Genomic DNA, 18,790 nt, shown 5'->3' with positions numbered 1-18,790 from the left:
ACACAAACCTTGGCTACAACACTTTAAGGGTGACATACTGCCAGTATTGATGATATACTTTTCAAAGCAGCAACCTTGAATACAGTAGAGAAAAAGGTACTACGAGAACATCTTCAAAACATTGTAAGTTTTCTTATGGACTGAAAGGCAAGAGAAATGAGTGGAGCAGGTAAAAATTTCAATGTAGAAAAACTACTTTGAACCCTGACATGTCATCATATCATATGCTATCAGAATCAGAACTTTATTGCAAAGATGTTGCATTGAATCACTACAAAGTGTATCTTGACATGTGCTCTTTCATTAGCTGAACACACTATAAAATGCCATGACATTATAATTATATCAATGGTTGAATTCTAGCTCTAGACATCTGTAAAGTTCAATATTAATGCATTATACTCACATACGGGGCGAACTTCACGCATGCAAGTGAGATTTCCTGCGATTTCTTTAGCTACAGCTTGCAGTGAAAGCCTTATTTTAGGGTACTGGAAATGAAAGAATTTCAAAGCAAGTTAGAAAAGGAGTGCATGTAGAAAAGAAATCCATGTATTTCAGCCATCATAATAATATGATTTCTTAACTTTGGTTATTGAAGCTTTAAAAATGGGAAATGAATATTAGGTTTGCAAGATCATTAATGATATTCCTCTGAATGAATGAAACTTCCTAACAGGTATATGTAAAGACTGACCTAAGAAAGAATATCAGCTTATTGTCGGTCCTAAAACCTGTGTTTCAATGGATATGATTAATTGGCTATCAAGGTGACACATACATTTTGTAGTATTATGACATGTAGTGATCATGGACACATATGGACGGACATCTGATGAACTCTTCTTACCTCTGTAATATAGAGGATGTCCTTCACCAAGTTGTTAGGAACTTTGAACAGGGCATCTTCCCTTGGAATGGGGATGACACCTGTGAGCTCCATCTGACCACTTGAGAACGAATGCATCTCTGGTAAATCTGAAATGGAAAGAAGACAATAGTATTATGGGGTCCCTACTTAGTACAATGTAAAAGTCAAGTCTCTACATTTTGTAGCTAGGCTTAAAGGCCACTGTTGTAGGATCGAGGGCATTCAAAAAACAAAGTTTTGGTCTTACAAAATGCCATATATCTTTACAAAATATGTTAAATCTATGGTAACCATGTATAAGTTTATCATAATTTGCTAAGCGATATTCACAGAGTACAAATGAGATTTTGCACAATAATGAGGTGATTAAAAACTGTACAATTATGTACTCACCGAAGCTGTCGTCGCTCTCATAAAAGTGGCTTTCGCCAAACCCAACAGGAATTGCAGGTGGGAGCTGGAAACTTAAGTTCAAGGTCAAAAAGTAGAGGTCAGCATTTGTTGCAACTTGGTATTTTGAAACAAAACCATTTGCTTTATGACAAAGAAATAGATTTTAGCAGTGTTCACTCATTACATAGCTTTTAAACCTTTAGCACACTAAAGAAGCCATTTGGCACCCAATTCCATATTACAGAGTTAGGCAGAAGGTTAAAATACAAGTATGCATGTTAAAAATTATTTTTTTAAGTCCATATAGAGATTCAGGATGGGAATCAATTATTCAATGAAAGATGAATAATACAAAAAGACTGTCAGAAATAATGGCAATTGTTACATACCCAGGCATTGCCTTCCTTGGAGCAGTGAACTTTTCATCAAGGATGATTTTAGTTGGAACTTGTTTCTCCTTGTGGTACCAGATTTCCTGCAATACAAAGGAACACAACCAAAATGAATTTGGAACTTGAAGTTATTTCTACCTTCAACACAACTGAACATTGATCTAAAATTCCTTTTTGTTCATATCATGGGGATCAGCAAAAAGGATTTTATACAATGTCATGTATATATACTGAGTCATGTGTATAAAATTAATGTAGGTCAGATTTTGGAAAATATGTGGTATTGAGACATTGTTTCTTACTCACTTGGAAATGCTTACAAATATTATAATCTTGTAATGCTTTCAAGAGGTTAAGATGCAAGGTAGAAAAATCTTTGTTTAGTTTGCCATCCTGCACAGTGATATAATATTACACATTACTTTCAAATATTTCAACCATTATCCATATCTACTTCCATGTAATATAGGTACATGTACATGTGACGGTTAACTGTATAAAATGAAGTGGCAATCTGAAAATATCAATCCTCTACTGTAACTAAAAACATCCTCATCATGCACCAAAAGGGTGGCTTTTGCTTTGCCCCACCTAGTAGTTTTCACAAGTATTGCAGGTAGTCTTACTAGATCATTCAAGGCAAGCATGATGCAAGGACATTACCCTGTGTCAAACAGGTGATACTACACAGGCATTGAGCTTTTGTCTATTAAAGGTCCTTCTACCAATCATTCTGGGCCCATCCCTCCAAAACACCTGTGTGACCCCTTAGGAATGCATTCATCCTGTCGACTCCATTGTTAAATATACCCAGTGTATACCGGTATATAATTATACCCTGGGGATGTATATAAAAGTATGCAAAGTTACAAAATAATGTGAAAAATGGCTGAAAAAAGTACATAAAGTTCAGTGGAACAACCTTTTCATTTGTGGACTCAGAATTTGGGACTGCGTGACCAAACTTCTTCCTCTTGAAGAGAAGCACCTCTCCAGTATTCTGCGCTTCATACTCTGATTCACGGGTACCTGTATAATTATAAGCATATGAAAAGAGTTGTAGTAAAATCTACTAAAAGTTAAACATGATTCCACCAGGGTACATAAGTCCGCAACCCTGAAAAGATACGTCCAAACAGATCTCCAACCCAACGTCCCCCAGTATACATGTAATGCACTCCAGTATATCTAAACTGTGCATACCTGGGGGGTGCTGCACTAGAGATCTCTCAATCCAAGGAGGTTATTATATATTTAACCTCCTTGCTCAAACGTACTGTTTTTCAAAGCGGCTGATTTAGGTAACCCGGCAGATTAATGTTCATGGAGGTCATATCTCTAAAAAGAAGTATAAAATGGGGTATCAATGATTTTGAACATATTTTTTTCTAAATCAAAGTCTTCTCATAATATTGATAACATGTTAGGTCAATGTCCTTGGTTAGGTAAGGCACATGTAAGTATCTATCTGACAATGTCTTTCATGTGAAACAAATCAACTACAAAACAAATTACTTCTACTCTGGTACCTGTAACTTGCCTTTGTGTAAACCTCAAAACGCTGCCAGTGTGCATGTAAAGAAATTATCCCTGCATGACTAGACACATGTGAAATCTTACCTAGTGTGTATACCGACATAAATACATCCCAAGTATAATAATCAACATACCTTCATGCCCTGTCTCATTGACCAAGTAGCGCCATTGGCGTTTTCCTCCATGGTTGAGATCCTTAATAGACAAGAAGATAGTAAAAAAGTTACAAGGATAACTTATCGGCCAGGATTCTAATCATCAGTCTTCAATTTAAAAAATCATGATGATGATGCTTATTATAACAGAAGCCCAACAAGTTAAATAGATAGAGACCATTATCAATATTTTTTTTATATAATGATAAATAGCTCACACTATTTCCCCTCCATTTCAGGGTAACACTTATCTAGGTTTTCCTCCAGCTCTGATCATCACCCTGTTCAATTACCAGTCTCAATGTCTTTCTACAGCAATAGCATTCCACAGACTGCCAAACTACGAAACTCTCTTGATGACAACCAGGCTATTAGCCAGCAGGGCGTAAGGGCGTCTTTTGGATGCCCTACACTAAGAAAACAGGGAAATTGGATGCCCTTCTTTTGAAGGGGACACCAAAAAGACACCCTGTATCCCTGGTATAATTACATATGCTGACATGCACATGTGTTCCCCCCACACACTTAATGCAAAATGGACCATTCCACATACAAGACAGTTGAACAGAATGTAAATTGATTGACATGCAATACTACCAGGTAATTGTTAATCCACAGAGTAACCCCCTCCCCCCAATTTTGGATGCTCTGTCTATAAATCCTAGCTAAAAGCCTGATGACAACTGTTTCCCTCTTGTATACAACCTGCAAGCCTTCAAAACCAAATGAATGTTCACTGCTATCTCCTAGCACAATCATCTTCATCTTCAATACGTTGATGAAAGTAAGACATCCAGGTAGTAAGATACGCCAAAAATAATTACTCATCAAGCAACTGGATAAAATTTTGAAACAGTCAGACGTTGAATTAATCTCCTTTTAAAGACTACTTCCAGACAGATCCTAAATTGTCTTAACCTCATTAACATACCTATTCAGAGTTTTGGTATAAAACCTGGTGTTCTCAGTCCTATCGTTAGTCACTGACGAAAGACAATGGATGCTGTCTGAAACGTCTGACTGTTTCAAAAATTTATCCATTTGCTTGAGTAATTATTTTTTGGCGCATCTTCCTTCAATTTTGTTCAATGCCTAGAAGTAGTCAACTATTGAACAAACCGGTTAAAAAAATCATAATCATGTCAAGAAAGATTACCTGGTATGAAGCGTGCAGCCTTGCGGAGAATGTTCCAAGAAGCGCCTTCTTCTGTGTGACAGCAGATAACTTCTCATCCTCTGGGTACTGCACCTCAAGGATTTCACCACTGTTGGAGAAGTTAAAGCTGAACCTAGGATTGTTTTGAGATAAGAAATAATTTATGGAATATGTTAAAATCTCAAACAGACTGGTAAAGGCAAAAACGGAAGAGAGAGTGACCAAAGAACAGCTGGAGGAAGGACACTGACAGAGGAGATGAGGAGCATTAGCAACAGCTGGCACGACCTCAGAAAGAATTAAGGCCCAGAGACAAGTGCAGTGGAGGACTACCATCGACTATTCCGTCCAACCGGGGCAAAGGACATATATAGTACGTAAAGTAAGGGTTGCATGTTTTAGAGTAAAGATTCAGCAAGAGGAAAACAAAGGGGTCGGAGGAAAATAAAAGTTGAACCTGATCATATTTACTCAACAAAACTGTGTGAACCAAGGAACTGTTTTATTGTTCTTATTCTGAATTAGTATTTATTTCATCTAAATCTAGAATTAACAGATGAAAAGTGTCCTAAAATTTCAACAGAGCAAACAATTTTTAAAAACTGAAAAAAATCACATACCACTTCGAGAGATCTTCATAATCTTGCTTCTGACCTGATCCAGTCGAAAGAAAAACGAATAGTTATTACATGTAACAGATATTTTGAACTTAAATGGAAAAAATATATCAACCCCCTTTTACCTAAAAAATGCCAGTAGAAATCAGCAAAGTTTTCCACAATTCTAGAGACAGGTGTGTTACGCTGAATGGCGGTTATACCGGCTATATTGGATACAGATACTTGCCTCCAGGGTTATTGTCAATGGTATGGTGGAACTTCTTGACTTCAAACTGGCAAAGGCGATTCCATTTGTCTCCTCCAATCACATTGATGTTGATCTGTGTTGGATAATAACACTTCTTACTAAAGATAGAGCTAAGAATTAGGTTGGCATAATTAGCATTTCCAAATGTCAGTTCTTCAAGTACAGTACCTTGAAATTGGTTGATAGTTAAAAATGTGTGAATTGTCTTTAATTTATATCATATTCTTACAACATTGTAAGTACAAACAGTGGCATACCTGTACGGCACAACCTCGAAAAAATTCTCTGACAATTCAAATTTATAGTGTGTGGCCTAGAGGTATCCTGCCAGGTGAACCATGTAATTGGGGGATCAGGGAGCTTCATATGTGTACAGAAAACTCACAGCTGGTCTTCTTTCCCATCAGATTTTCACTCTGATTTCTGATAGTTATCCTCCCACTATAATATTATCAGATTTCCTCTCTGACATCTGATAGTTATCCTCCCACTATAATATTATCAGAATTTCAATCTGACATCTGAGATTGTCCTCCGAATTTAGCGTTATCAGATTTCCACTGACATATGATAGTAATGTCCCCACACTATAACGTTATCTGATTTCCATATAATATTTGTCCTCCAACTATTATCAGATTTCCACTGATATGATTATGATAGTTAGTCCCAGTATAACGTTATCTTCTTTCCACGCTGACGTATGATATTTGTCCTCCAACTATTATCAGATTTTCACTGACATATGATAGTTGTCCTTCCACTATAACGTCATCTGATTTCCACGCTGACATATGATATTTGTCCTCCAACTATTATCAGATTTTTACTGACATTATCATAGTTGTTCTCCCACTTTAACGTTATCTGATTTCCACACTAACATATTTGTCCTCCAACTATTATCAAATTGTCCCTGACATATGATAGTTGTCCTCCCACTATAACGTTATCTGATTTTCAATCTGAAATCTGACCTCCCAATATATCAGATTTCCAATCTGACATCTGACATTTGTCCTCCCACTATATAATTATAACATTATCAGATTTCTAGTCTGACATTTGTCCTCCCACTACTATAAGATAATCAGTCTGACATTAATCCTCTCACTGTCATATCTTTACTGGGATATCTGTCATTCGTCTCCTTACTGTCAGATTGTGCCAGAATGAATGTCAAACGTCAGATTGGAAATCAGCTGAGTGACTTTTCAGCTGCGATCTTTGAAATCTCATATATCGTTGTATGATCAACATGCGATCTCAGTCCAATGTAAGAATTAGATCCTGTTTCTAAGATGCATAATTGGCATATGCTCATTCTTACTGCAATTTTCTATCTTCTATCCTTTTATTTTGATTTCATGAAAATAGCACAGCAGTCACTGTAGTAGTGCTAGTTGTTTTGTCAGTGAACTGAGAAGCTCTAATAAGTATGATAATACATGTATGTTAATGTCAACATCTGAAGTCTACTGTCCTCCTTTTCCGATGATTTTTATAGAACAATTTGAAAGCACAGCAATTGTTGAGCCCTAATAAGTTATCCAGTTGGAAAATAATTCTTCACCTCAGTGAGTACACTCAGACTGATATATGGCTTACAATGTAGATATTTACTGCCTTGACCTGAAGGGTTATGAGTCTGACTAAATCTCACTCCAAGCAATTACATGATTTATGATGCACTAATATACATGTAAGTGGCATTGTGTTGGCATGGTTAGGGTGTTCTGGGTTTAAATCCTCTGACATGCAACCAACAATGTGACCTTGGGAAAGGCACTTTACATGACTTTCCTCATTCCACCCAGGTGTAAAAATGGGTACTTGACTTCGGTTGGAAAGGTAAAAGGCGGTGAAAGGAGAAGGTTGGACTATTAGGGACTACCTTTACCTACCATTTACTGATGCACTTTAAATTGCCATAGACATGCCATTAAGTAAACAAATTATTTTACTCTTAATGCAGCATTTCTATTCATGTCCCAATAGACGATGTGATTCATCTCCAAGTTATACATGTAGCAGTGACACTTATGTCACGTCATGTCAAAGCAAAAAGAGAACTCATCAAGAAAAAGACTGAGAGTTTTCAAGATGTATATAATATATTAGTTTTGATCACTTCTTTCGCAGGCTAAGACATATACAACTGACAGAAAAAGGATATATTGTCAATTCCTGATACAGACTTAAGCTATATTAGTGAGATCCATAATTATGTATACATATCATACATGCAAGCTTTTGGTTTCAAATGTGTAATCTAATGTATTTGACAGCAGTGACATTGGCAAGAATTTGTCTAATCCAATCTCAAAGTACAAAATAAATCAAAATTCTGATCCTCGTGTTAACCCCCATTTAAGACTTCTGCCTGGTTGTGCTTGAATGTATCATCATGACAGAAAATATAAGGTCACAGGTTTACTAAAAATGTCAACAAAGAAGCTACCTGGTACATGTAAGTTAAACTTTCTGCTTCAACCTGTACATTTGGTGATTTCAAAGTAATTCAAACTGTCAAATGAAAAGCCAAAGGGTAAACTCACTTTGAACCTAAAGATAGCCAAGCTGTGTTTTTCTTAAGTGCAATCATATAATCTAGGATATGAATGAATACCATTGAAGATATAATAATTATTAAAGTTCTGTTGGCTGTTTGTAATGGGAACATTATTCAAAACATTATTCAAAACTGTAGCAAGTGCATGAATGGACCATTTTGACACTAAATACAGTCAAACCTTGTCAGGTCCACCTCCAGCCACTAGCCACATTAAAACAGCCCTGTCTATTTAACCTCACCCTGTCCTCAGCAACCATTTTCCTCAGTCCATTGAGTGGTTGCTGAATCCAGGTTTGACTGTAACAGCAATGTCATGACGAAGACTATTAGACTTCTATAATGCTAACTGTAAATTGACTTACCTTTGCGGAGGTTGATATAGTGCCGACATGCTTGAGTGTTGTCGAGGCGCTGTACTTGTACTGGTACTGATAACCCGGCTTGAAGTCAATTAATCCAGAACAGCCAACTGCAAGCAACAAGACAGAAGTCAACACGCGAAAACTGACTTCCATTTTGTCTCCAGGCTCCCTAAAGTTTTGCCATCGCCATGTCTTTTTGTTGTTGCGATGCCCTTCAGTGGATAACGCGTGATGTAGAAGTTCCAGTTATTCCTCTTTTCTGTGCCTGTTACAAGGAGGGACCTTAGTCATTAAATTTTGTCAGAACTGCCTCAGGCATAGATCTAGAGACAAGTCAAAGGTTGTGCAAGGACATACAGGTCTGTTCGTCACAAAATCAGCGTTTCGTATCTGTCCGTGAGAGGACCTTAACTGCGTAGGTAACGGCCGATTAATTCCATAAAACTAGTCGCAGCCAGTGTTGAAAAGGGTGGACATCATATGAATGTGCTCTGAGCAACTTACAGTGTGCTCCATAACAAGGTAAAACTTTGCTTCTTTCTGGCACTTGTGCTGAATCTAATTCTAAAAAATATGTATCACAAATGGTGTGATGTTTACCAAAGCCATTAAGATCATTCCACATGCCTATTACAGTCTGATATATACACATTATCTTGTACCATGATCATGTCCAAAGCTGGCCACTATTAGAGTGTGGGACAGTATTTTTCATGAAAAGATTGTTATTGACATCCAGTGTTTCACTGTTGTATCACACATATGTCATGTCATCACATATCATTATATACAACATTGGGCGCAGCTATGTTTTAATGTTCTGTCGAGACAATTGCAAAATATTAGAGGCAAGGAAGATTTAATTACATGGTGGAATCAAGCACATTATACAGGATGTCCTTGGTGGAATCATAATTTATGTAGTTAATACTGTAACTGTTAAAGGATTTTCATGGCAGGAGAAAATGGAGTGTTTGCAGTGGTTTTAAGTTTGTGGTTGCAACAGTCATGCAGTGTTTTACTGTGACCCCTGTTAAGGTCAAGACATGACTCACTCAGAGTTCAATAATAAAAGTACTACACTGTAAAAGAAGAAATGTTCATGGTGGTTTCAAGTTCACGGTGAAGAGGTCATTGACAAATGAAAACATACATTGTACAATGTAAAACCACCACAAACATTTTCCCTTTGACTTTTATTGAACTCAGTCATTTTGTAGAAGATTCATACCTTGACCTTATGGGGTCGCATTAATGTAAATAGTCCTTTCTCATCCAGTGCACTGTGGGTATGTTTAACATGATAAAGAGCTTGTTATGTTGTGTACTTGAAAGAAAAAAATGATCCGTTAATACTATTGATAGCTTGATGCCCAATGTTGTTTTATAGAACAATTTATTACACCAGTAACTGGAGGTATTGTTTTCGGTGTGTCTGTGTGTCTTTCTGCATACTTCGCCCGGCATTTAAACTCAATAGGCTTAGAAGGGATGGTTTGTGATAATATTTGGCATGTAGGTAGGTCAAGGTCAATTTTGGGCCTTCTAGCCTTGGTATTGCAACAGAGTTCCCTGTATCTGTATCTTCTGTCCTAGGCCTGGACATGCCATGGTCAGTTCATTTTTTGGTGGAAGAAAGCTTTTGCCCTTGGCAAAAAGTGGTGCAGGTTTCAGGCCCCCTATAGTATGATACATAATGTGTCAAAGAAAAAGTAAGCTGCAATTAATGGAGACATTTTCCTATCAAATAAGCTTATAATATTATGTAGGTGTGTCTCAAAAATGAGCTGAACTATGTTTCAAAGTGAAACCTAAAATCGCTATTTTGCACATTTGTAAAGAAAACATTTCCTTAACTTGGACCATGTTATGGACTCCACGAAGAATAGTGTATGATTTGTGAAAACTGTACACTAATGGAGATCTAAATAAAACAAACAAGGGATTTCGCGAGTCTTATGGTTAAGAATTTGCTGAAATCATGCCTGATGACTTTTAACACTTCCATAACCAGATGATAGTCCTGCATGCTTCTCTATAAAGGGATGAGCGGCCTAAATTGGAACACGACCTTCCTACCTGGCCGAATGGATCTACTCTACTCTACTCTACTCTACTCTACTCTACTCTACTCTACTCTATAAGTGATCCTCAAATTTCACTTAGAAGCTGTTTGACATTCTTCAGTCCATTTACAGTGCATCCAAAGATTTCTGTTTACAGTAACAATTGGTATTGCAAAGATTTTCTTCCATAACCATTTTTCCAATACCTTCTCGTTCTGGGCTTCAGCGTTGTGTATGGCATGACTATATTTATGTTTCGCCAATATTGTTTTTGTCAGGTTTCTTCTTCTCCTGTCAAATCTTCAAATCGCTTCTTGTCGGTCGTCCGTCGACCAAATTAGCTGAAATTTGGTATGCAGCTAGAGTACGTGTATACCCCCAGACCCTTTTAAAATTTTTGTGATATAAGTTTTTAAAATGATTTTATGGAGGTTTTTTGGTCATTTTCAGACAAAAGTCGCACATGATGGCCTCCAGTGTCGTGGTGTTGAAACCTGAGGACCTGAAATTTGGTTTAGTTGTGCATTGGATATTTACCCAAAGGACCCCATTATTTTTTTGGCATACACTACTTCAAAATGATTTATTTTGCAATTTTTTTATGCAATTTTTGGTTATTTTCTGTCAGGGCCAGCAAGAACTAGGTCATACTGTAACATAAGACTTCCCATGTCTGGGACTTAAAACCAAGCAGATGTCAGGGGGTACCTCCACTAATGGTATTACAGAAAGTTATATGTACCTTATGTTACATGGTATCGATGTTATATTTGAGATGTAGGTACCTATAGGAAAGGTGACTACACCTGACAATTACTTATGCTAATGAGGACCTAATTCGCATAATGTATGCATAAAGTTGTATGTCCCTCACTGTTAATGCTGCGGATGTCATCTTTGAGATGTAGGTACCTTTAGGAAAGGCAAACACACCTGGCCATAAATTATGCTAATGAGGACCTAATTTGCATAATTGATGCATGAAGTTGTCTGTCCCTTACCGTAAAAGCTGCGGATGTCATCTTTGAGATGTAGGTACCTTTAGGAAAGGCGAACACACCGGGCCATAAATTATGCTAATGAGGACCACATTTGCATGATTTATGCGTAAACTTGTAATTCCCTTACCGGAAAAGCTGCAGATGTCAGATTTGACATGTACGTACCGTTAGCAAAGGTCATCACTCCTGGCCATGAATTATGCTAATGAGGACCTCATTTGCATAATTCTTGCATTAACTTGTATGTCCCTTACCGTGGCAGCTGCGGATGTCATCCTTAAGATGTAGGTACCATTAGGAAAGGTGAATGCACCTGGCCAAAAATTATGCTAATGAGGACTTCACTTGCATAATTTATGCATCATGTTGTATTCCCCTTACTGTAAAAGCTGCGGATGTCATCTTGAACATGTAGGTACATGTAGGAAAGTTGAAAGCACCTGGACATAACTTATGGTCATGAGGACCTCATTTGCATAAATTATGCAGAAACTTGGATTTGCCCAGGAGTTATTGCATGAGGAGTATGGGCGAAACATCCTGAATTTGCTCTTAAAGCAAATGACGGCCAGTCTAGTTTGTCCTTGTGACCATAATGCCCTCCCTATGACCTTGCCAATGCAGGAAATATCATCTTCACCTGAAAATCATAAAGACAAAAACATGAATTAGAGCTTCTTCATCACAAATTTAATTGAATGTTTCAAATAATAAGAATAAAAGATGGTAGTTTCCTGATAATTGTTCTACCTTCATGCCCAGGTTCTTTAACACTGTTGGACCAAAATATACAGATAGAATTAGAATAGTTATGTTGATATTATCATTAAATAAAAATTGGGATTTGATGATTATCTATTTCTTTATTAACAGTAATAATATATAGCAAAAAAGAGCCATCACAGAACACAAAGTTTTGTTGGATGATCTCCAGAATTCTAGATGGCCAAGTTTCACATCCCTCTGACATGTGGCAGAGGCTAACACCTAAGTCTTGTACAGAAACTCTAAGTCCAAAAAAACAATTGTTCCCACCTTTGAGTTTATTGAGTTTCTTGAGATACCCTTTAGCCCCTCTGGGGGGCTAATCTTCTAGTGCTCATAAACACTACATGTAACGTTACATCTCAAAATACATACATATACACATAATTACATATTTACATACAGGTAAAAGCAGGTAGAATTGAAGAAAAGGATTGGTTGAGGTCAGAAGCTAATTATGACTGAAACCATCAGTCGACATATTTGGCAATAAAAACATATCTGCAAATTACTACAATTGCTACCTATTTACAAATCAAACTATCAATCCATCATCAAGTTAAAACCATTACATGTACGTCGCATACAATCGCTTTACAGAAAGACATGAGGCTTTTGAACATCACGCAACCCTGGCTACTGAACTGCCTGACCATATTCTTGCTGATAATTCAGACAGCTTTGTGGTAAGTTGAAATAGCAATGTTTTGTTTTTGTTTGTGGTAACCAAAACTGGGGATCTATATAAATTGTGGTTAAGAATGATTTTACAGGTCTAGGGTAATAAGAATTGTGCTTTCAAAATAAAACATCATTATTGTAACACGAACATACCAGTACTGATGGGTTCAGTGTTAATAAAGAATTATTGAGCATATATGACATTGCAGTTTTGATATCTATATATCACTTGCTTACTTACTTATAGCTGAAAAACATTTGCTACATGTACGTGCTTGTGTTATCTTTAATGCTGAAAATGATTATAATTTGTTTTCTGTATCCTTTTATAGTTTAGGTGCAAATGACTTGCAGTCATTTGTGCAGCAGCAGCTGATCGATGATGTTGATGATGCAAATGACGATGATGTGACTGACAAGGCGAATGTCAATGGCAAGTCATCACTCTTCTGGACCGAAAAAGAAGCAAACGATTTCCTTGAGCCCCCAATACACAGGAGAACCAAAAGGGGGTTGTATGAGGAGTGTTACAGAGAAGGTTGTAGCTTCGAGGAAGTGGAAGAGGTCTACAACCGTGAAGATTCGGTAAGGCGTTCATAATTCAATCTGTTTCCGACTCATTTTAGTACAAATAGCACTAGTACAAATAGTACCAAAAAATGGGCAGCTAGGATCACATGCTTTTCTTTCTATAGGCTATGCCTATAAGTACCTGTCACTGAGAACACCTTTCGTTGCTTGTTTTAAGTATTGTACATAACCTGAGCGATACAATCCTCACAACAGTTGAAGACACACCCACCCCAACTCACCATACATGGGGGCATTATGACTGCTTACCTCTATTGGATGTCTAAACAGTCAGTGTGTTTAATTCTCATACCAGAAAGAGTATCTGATCACACTTGCGTGCAGCAAATGGCCATGTTCATCTGGTTACTCATGTGACAGGAGGGATGCGGGGACGGCTGGGAGCGGATCACACTGGAGGTCGTGTAACGGTAAGTTTTCAACGCTGCGGCCCTGACCTTGGTGCTGAAATGCAACCTGACCCATAATCTCATGTACACTTTCATCATTGGGCCTGTCCTTGGTGCTGAACACTCATCTAACAATGAATCAGGCCTTAACTTTCAATTCGGGGCCTCGGACATAATTACTATTCAATACAAACTATGCATGTTATGACCCTGTGCTTGGGCAGAGCAAAGCCATGGTGAAGCATATTGTACTGTTGAAAAAGCATCACTCTTCCAGTTTGATCAAAGAGAGAGAGAGAGAGAGAGAGAGAGAGAGAGAGAGAGAGAGAGAGAGAAACACTATTCCAACAGAGGTCTAATCTAAAACTCACTATACATAAGACATAACAGGAAACATACACTACAGAATTAATAAAAAAATAAAATGAATTCTACAATGGAATATCAACTAATCAATTACTTGTATGTAGATATAAACGAGTGTTCAAACAACAATGGAGGGTGTGCCCACAACTGTCACAACAACGCTGGAGGCTACAGCTGCAGCTGTAGAAGTGGGTACTCCCAGTCTGGACACTCCTGCACTGGTAAGAAGTCAAGTTTGCCATCGACTGAGCAGACATATCACTTGATAGTGACGGTTAGCTCACTACCCTAATTGTGTGTTTGTCTGTGAAATAGATGGGAAATGTAGTTCTCTCCGGAGCTTGCGAAGAAGAGACACTAGCTGGGTGGACTAGAGGGGACCCCCCCCCTCATATATGGCAGTCTGTTTTCAACGGTTTGCTTTATGATGTTCAATCTGCTAGAAAGTGTAAGCTTCAGCAGGAGCTTCTCATGTATATAAAATGTAATCTGTCAATTTGATTAGATGTAGAATGTAAATACATGTACTGGCTGGAATGACTTTTACATAGTTTGTATGTCTTATGTTTGTATGTTTTATGTCCAGGAAGATTAGCTGCTAACAAAATTAATCTTGCATGTTAGCTAATGGACTTGTTAGCTAATACTTGTATCCAAGTATCAAACATATCATGATCTAATTTTGTGTGATGTAGATATCAACGAGTGTTCAACAGTGAACTGTGGTGATGGCAATTACTGTGTCAACACAGCGGGTAGCTACAACTGCCCAGGTAAGAAACGAGTACTCGAGTAAGATAGTTTACGTTTGAAATATGCGATAATCTTATGTTTACCATCTTGGTAATTTTCACCAGTTATGTATTGTTGATAAGACGTTCAAGTTTCAAATGGCTACAAAGTGACGTATCAACACAACAAACCGTACTAACAAAACAAGTCTTTCAGCATGCACCCAGATAGACAACTGCGACGAAGAGCGATGCACCAGCAGTTCCAACCAGGAATGCCACAGGTGCAACGGGGACTATGGAAGCTTAGGACAGGCCTATGACATCATTGATTATAGATCTTCGGGCTGGTTATCCACCACCTATAGAAATAGACTCTGCAGAGGTAAGGCATCAGCTCAAGATATGTAGTTTATGTTGTGTTCTTGACCTGTACGAGAGATTGGGACAGAGACTGGAGACTGTCTTCACTACAGGTGTAATCCAGAAGGGTTAGTAGAGGGAATGACATTGTGTGCTCAGTGTTCCGTGGCAGAAACAGAGACGGAACTCATTTATGTCACACATCATTGACTCTAGATGCCTGGTTCACCACCACCTATAGAAATAGACTCTGCAGAGATATAAGGCATCAACACAAGATATGTAGTTTATGTTGTGTAAGTGAAAGAAAGTGATATAGATCCAGATTAGCTCAGTGAAGAGCTATTCTTCCACTGGTCGTGACAGGAAGACAGACGCTATATACAGTATTTACAGGTTCATTGTACCGGGGAAATTCCCCTAGCTCTTTTCGACAAGCACAATGAACAGTTGACCATGGCTTCACGTCCTGTCCTAAGGATTGCGACCCTTTCCGGTAGCGTGCATGTCGGGTGAGTGATACAGCCGGGCTGAACCCGGGGTTTCTAGTTCCAGAGGCAGGGACGCTAACCACTGGACTACGCATGCTACCGTATGTAAATTGACTAGGTTTGTTGTGTTCTTGACCTTGACGAGAGACTGGGACAGCAACTGGACACTGTCTTCACTCATTCTGTGGCTGAGGAACAGGAGATAGAGATGTCAGTCAAGTCCTACGTTACTTTATTATGACTGAGCTACTTAATATTCAAATGCTAGGACTAGTCTAATACAAAAACTTAAAGGGGTGCTGCCTTGACTATATTACTGATAATACACTTTAAACCCAGACAATTTACGTCAAGTTCTTAAGTTTGTCCTGCTTACCATAGATAAATTCCCATAACAACAGCAATTTGAGTAAAAAAACTTAATAGTTACCTCTATGTTTTGTCCCATACAGAGAAATGCAACTGGAGAACAACGAGTAACAACTGTTACCCAGGAACTTGTGCTACGACGCCAGCGTCATGCTCTTGTTCTTCAGGATTCAGCGGTGATCATTGTAGGACAAGTGAGTATCCTTAAGCTTATGCAAGCATTTCTTAGTCCCAAGTAACAGTAGGTATCAATAATGAAGAAAACTGCACTTTGCGGTACTATATGTTCCTCCTTCTTCCTCTCTATTGCCCTTCTCTATCTTATTAAGATTGTACGAATGTTCTTCAGAACTTATAAACTGCACTATGTTGAGATGATGGCAGGCGGAATGGTACCCCGTAAAAAAACTGTGATGAATTTTTTAAATGCCAGGAAAACTTAATTTTAGAAGTTAATCTGTTCTCAATTCTGCACGATTGCACGACTTTGTCTAGTTCTATTTATTCATTCGGACCACCTGCAGAGTGAATCTGTGGCAAGCAAAAAATCGAGGAACTATATTCTGTGGCCTCGACATGCGTGACATGGTAAATGGATGATTAGGTGGTTGATTATATTGGATAGATTGTTGACTCACCAATCATTCATTCATAATTATAACATCAGTTTTATGTACAGAGCCTACAGATTTTGACCATTGTCTTATTATTATCTGTTCCAGTGTCCGGCCGACCAAGCATCATATCCTGCCTTGCGTTCTTAACCCGTGACCTTGAACGAGTTGACGCTAGTTGTGACCAGTCAACTGTAAAATACACCAACATAGTTCCTTCCAGTTTGAACGTAGAATGGGAAGGAAGTTTCCACACCCAGACTCTTCCAGCTCTGCCAGTCTATGTGGACAGCCTCGCCTTGGGAGTGACTGAAGGAGGGTTTACTGCTTCATACTTTAATGGTAAGACTGAAGTGGGTTTGAATGATTCTATGGAAGCCCGTGTGATAAAAGTAGAACCCCATGTGATAACCCAAGCTATCACCCTGAACATCCATATCATACGTTGTCTCAGCCCAGGTTTGACATAAATTATATTATCTTACAGGTAACAGTTTACTCCACAGTAATAGAGGGACCTGTAGCTCTTCGGCCAGTCGTGACAGTCCCAACCAGGGTGTGATGGACTGTGAAGAGAATACAGAAGTTGGCGGGCTAGTCAGTAGCGCTGGGTAAGTACAATACTATAAATGCATTTTTAAAAGCGCTAAGGGGAACATGTAGTGTTGGCGGTGGTTTTAAGTTTGCGGCAGTGCTATAGTTACATACTGCTACAGCATTGGACAAAAATGTTTGCGGTGGTTAAGTTCCCGGTGAAACTGTCGCCGTGAAAACCGCAAACATAAAGCCACAGGATTAAATATGCATTTTGGGCTGTCCAAAGACTTCTGTATCATACAAAAAAACAAAAACTGTAAAAATTGTCAAGTTCCTGATTGGATTCCCTGTTTCGGAAGGAAAAAGTTAGTTTTCCAGGTAAACATGTGTGATCTTTGTACAGTACTCAAATCCAACTGAAGAGGCTAGCCATGTATTATTAAGGGTCAAGGGGACGCCTTAATTAGACTAGTACCTGCCTCTCTCCTCCAGGTCAAATGTGTGTAATCGTCGGACTTCCTACGACTGTCAGCAAAGTTACTCTCAGAGGTACACCCGCCCGTGTGGATGGAGCACCTGCACAGCGTAAGTTGTAAACAGAAATTATTTTTGCTTAGATTTTAGGGCAGCTTTACATTCTATATATATTTTCTTTGCAATTTGTTGCCATTACTATTAACACCTCAACACGCAAGGCACACTATCTGGACAAACATATCTCGATCAATATTCAGTAGATGTGAACATTTGACATAGAAATTTGAGTGACAGTTGCATAATGAATATTATGATCCTTAGGAGTTAGTGACTTTCATATATTCAACCCGTTTTTCCAGTTAGATGTACATGTACTAGTATTGATTCGTTCTGCCAGTTCGTAGCTTTTGTACGTTACCAGCGAAATATGGTGAAATTAGACTAGTGCAATCTTTCCTCCATTCTAAATATCGTTTCAGCTACCGAACGGCATACAGGTCGACGACCTGCTACCGCACTGAATACTTCTGCTGTACTGGATACACAGCCAGTGGAGGGAGGTGCATTAGTATTGCTGATGGTCACAGGTACATTTGTTATTGAACTTCCATATCAGTTTATAGATTCTGAAGAGGGAAAAAACATTGTTTTGGTTGGTCTGTTAACCATGTCAAAAGTATTGAACGTTATCTGTACATAGTACTCCTATTGTGTGTGTTGGCTTTACCGTTGATTGAAAATTTCGGTGCACTTCAGTTTTTACTGCAAGGCTGATTTGTTCCATTTTTTATCACTTTCATCATCTATTGATAGAATCCGAGTGGTGGCAGATCTTACAAATGGCGGATACATCAACATTCTGAACAGAGACGATAGCAACAGAATTAGAAAGGAATACTACTCTGGGGGTGCGACCAATTCCGCCACAGCCGAGTTTGTTTTCGATTTCACCGCACCAACCTGCAGTGGAACACAACTCGACATCGGCCCTTCCATAACTAAAGGGGTATGGCATTTTATCAGCATACTATTTCTATATTAG

The 18,790-nt window shown here is 38.3% G+C and overlaps 1 protein-coding gene and 1 long non-coding RNA gene across 2 annotated transcripts; one reads left to right on the top strand and one right to left on the bottom strand.

Annotated features, from left to right (window-relative positions):
• Positions 1 to 2,577: 2,577 nt before the first annotated feature.
• LOC136420457 (uncharacterized) lies at positions 2,578 to 4,629 on the bottom strand. The gene is made up of 3 exons (XR_010753216.1): positions 4,504 to 4,629; positions 3,327 to 3,387; positions 2,578 to 2,685 (listed from the first exon to the last, which is right to left on the bottom strand). It is a non-coding gene; the product is annotated as an uncharacterized lncRNA (long non-coding RNA).
• Positions 4,630 to 8,778: 4,149 nt separating this feature from the next.
• On the top strand, positions 8,779 to 18,790 carry LOC136421115 (fibrillin-1-like). The gene is made up of 13 exons (XM_066408266.1): positions 8,779 to 8,829; positions 12,740 to 12,825; positions 13,153 to 13,405; positions 13,707 to 13,821; positions 14,271 to 14,387; positions 14,862 to 14,939; positions 15,115 to 15,282; positions 16,204 to 16,314; positions 16,843 to 17,076; positions 17,222 to 17,345; positions 17,764 to 17,856; positions 18,228 to 18,335; positions 18,562 to 18,790. Exons 2-13 carry the CDS (start codon positions 12,746 to 12,748, stop codon positions 18,788 to 18,790), a joined length of 1,710 nt encoding a protein of 569 aa, XP_066264363.1. The 5' UTR covers positions 8,779 to 8,829; positions 12,740 to 12,745.

This window comes from Branchiostoma lanceolatum, chromosome 15, assembly GCF_035083965.1.
Source record: "Branchiostoma lanceolatum isolate klBraLanc5 chromosome 15, klBraLanc5.hap2, whole genome shotgun sequence".
NCBI classification, from domain to species: domain Eukaryota; kingdom Metazoa; phylum Chordata; class Leptocardii; order Amphioxiformes; family Branchiostomatidae; genus Branchiostoma; species Branchiostoma lanceolatum.
The sequence above is the reverse complement of the archived record's forward strand: the minus strand, read 5'-3'. Positions and strand labels throughout refer to the sequence as shown.

Coding starts and splice junctions, on each gene's coding strand:
- LOC136421115 (XM_066408266.1), top strand. CDS start 12,746: ATGAGGCTTTTGAACATCACGCAACCCTGGCTACTGAACTGCCTGACC. Junction 13,822..14,270: donor ACACTGGAGGTCGTGTAACG/GTAAGTTTTCAA, acceptor ACTTGTATGTAG/ATATAAACGAGTGTTCAAAC. Junction 17,077..17,221: donor TACTGCTTCATACTTTAATG/GTAAGACTGAAG, acceptor ATTATCTTACAG/GTAACAGTTTACTCCACAGT.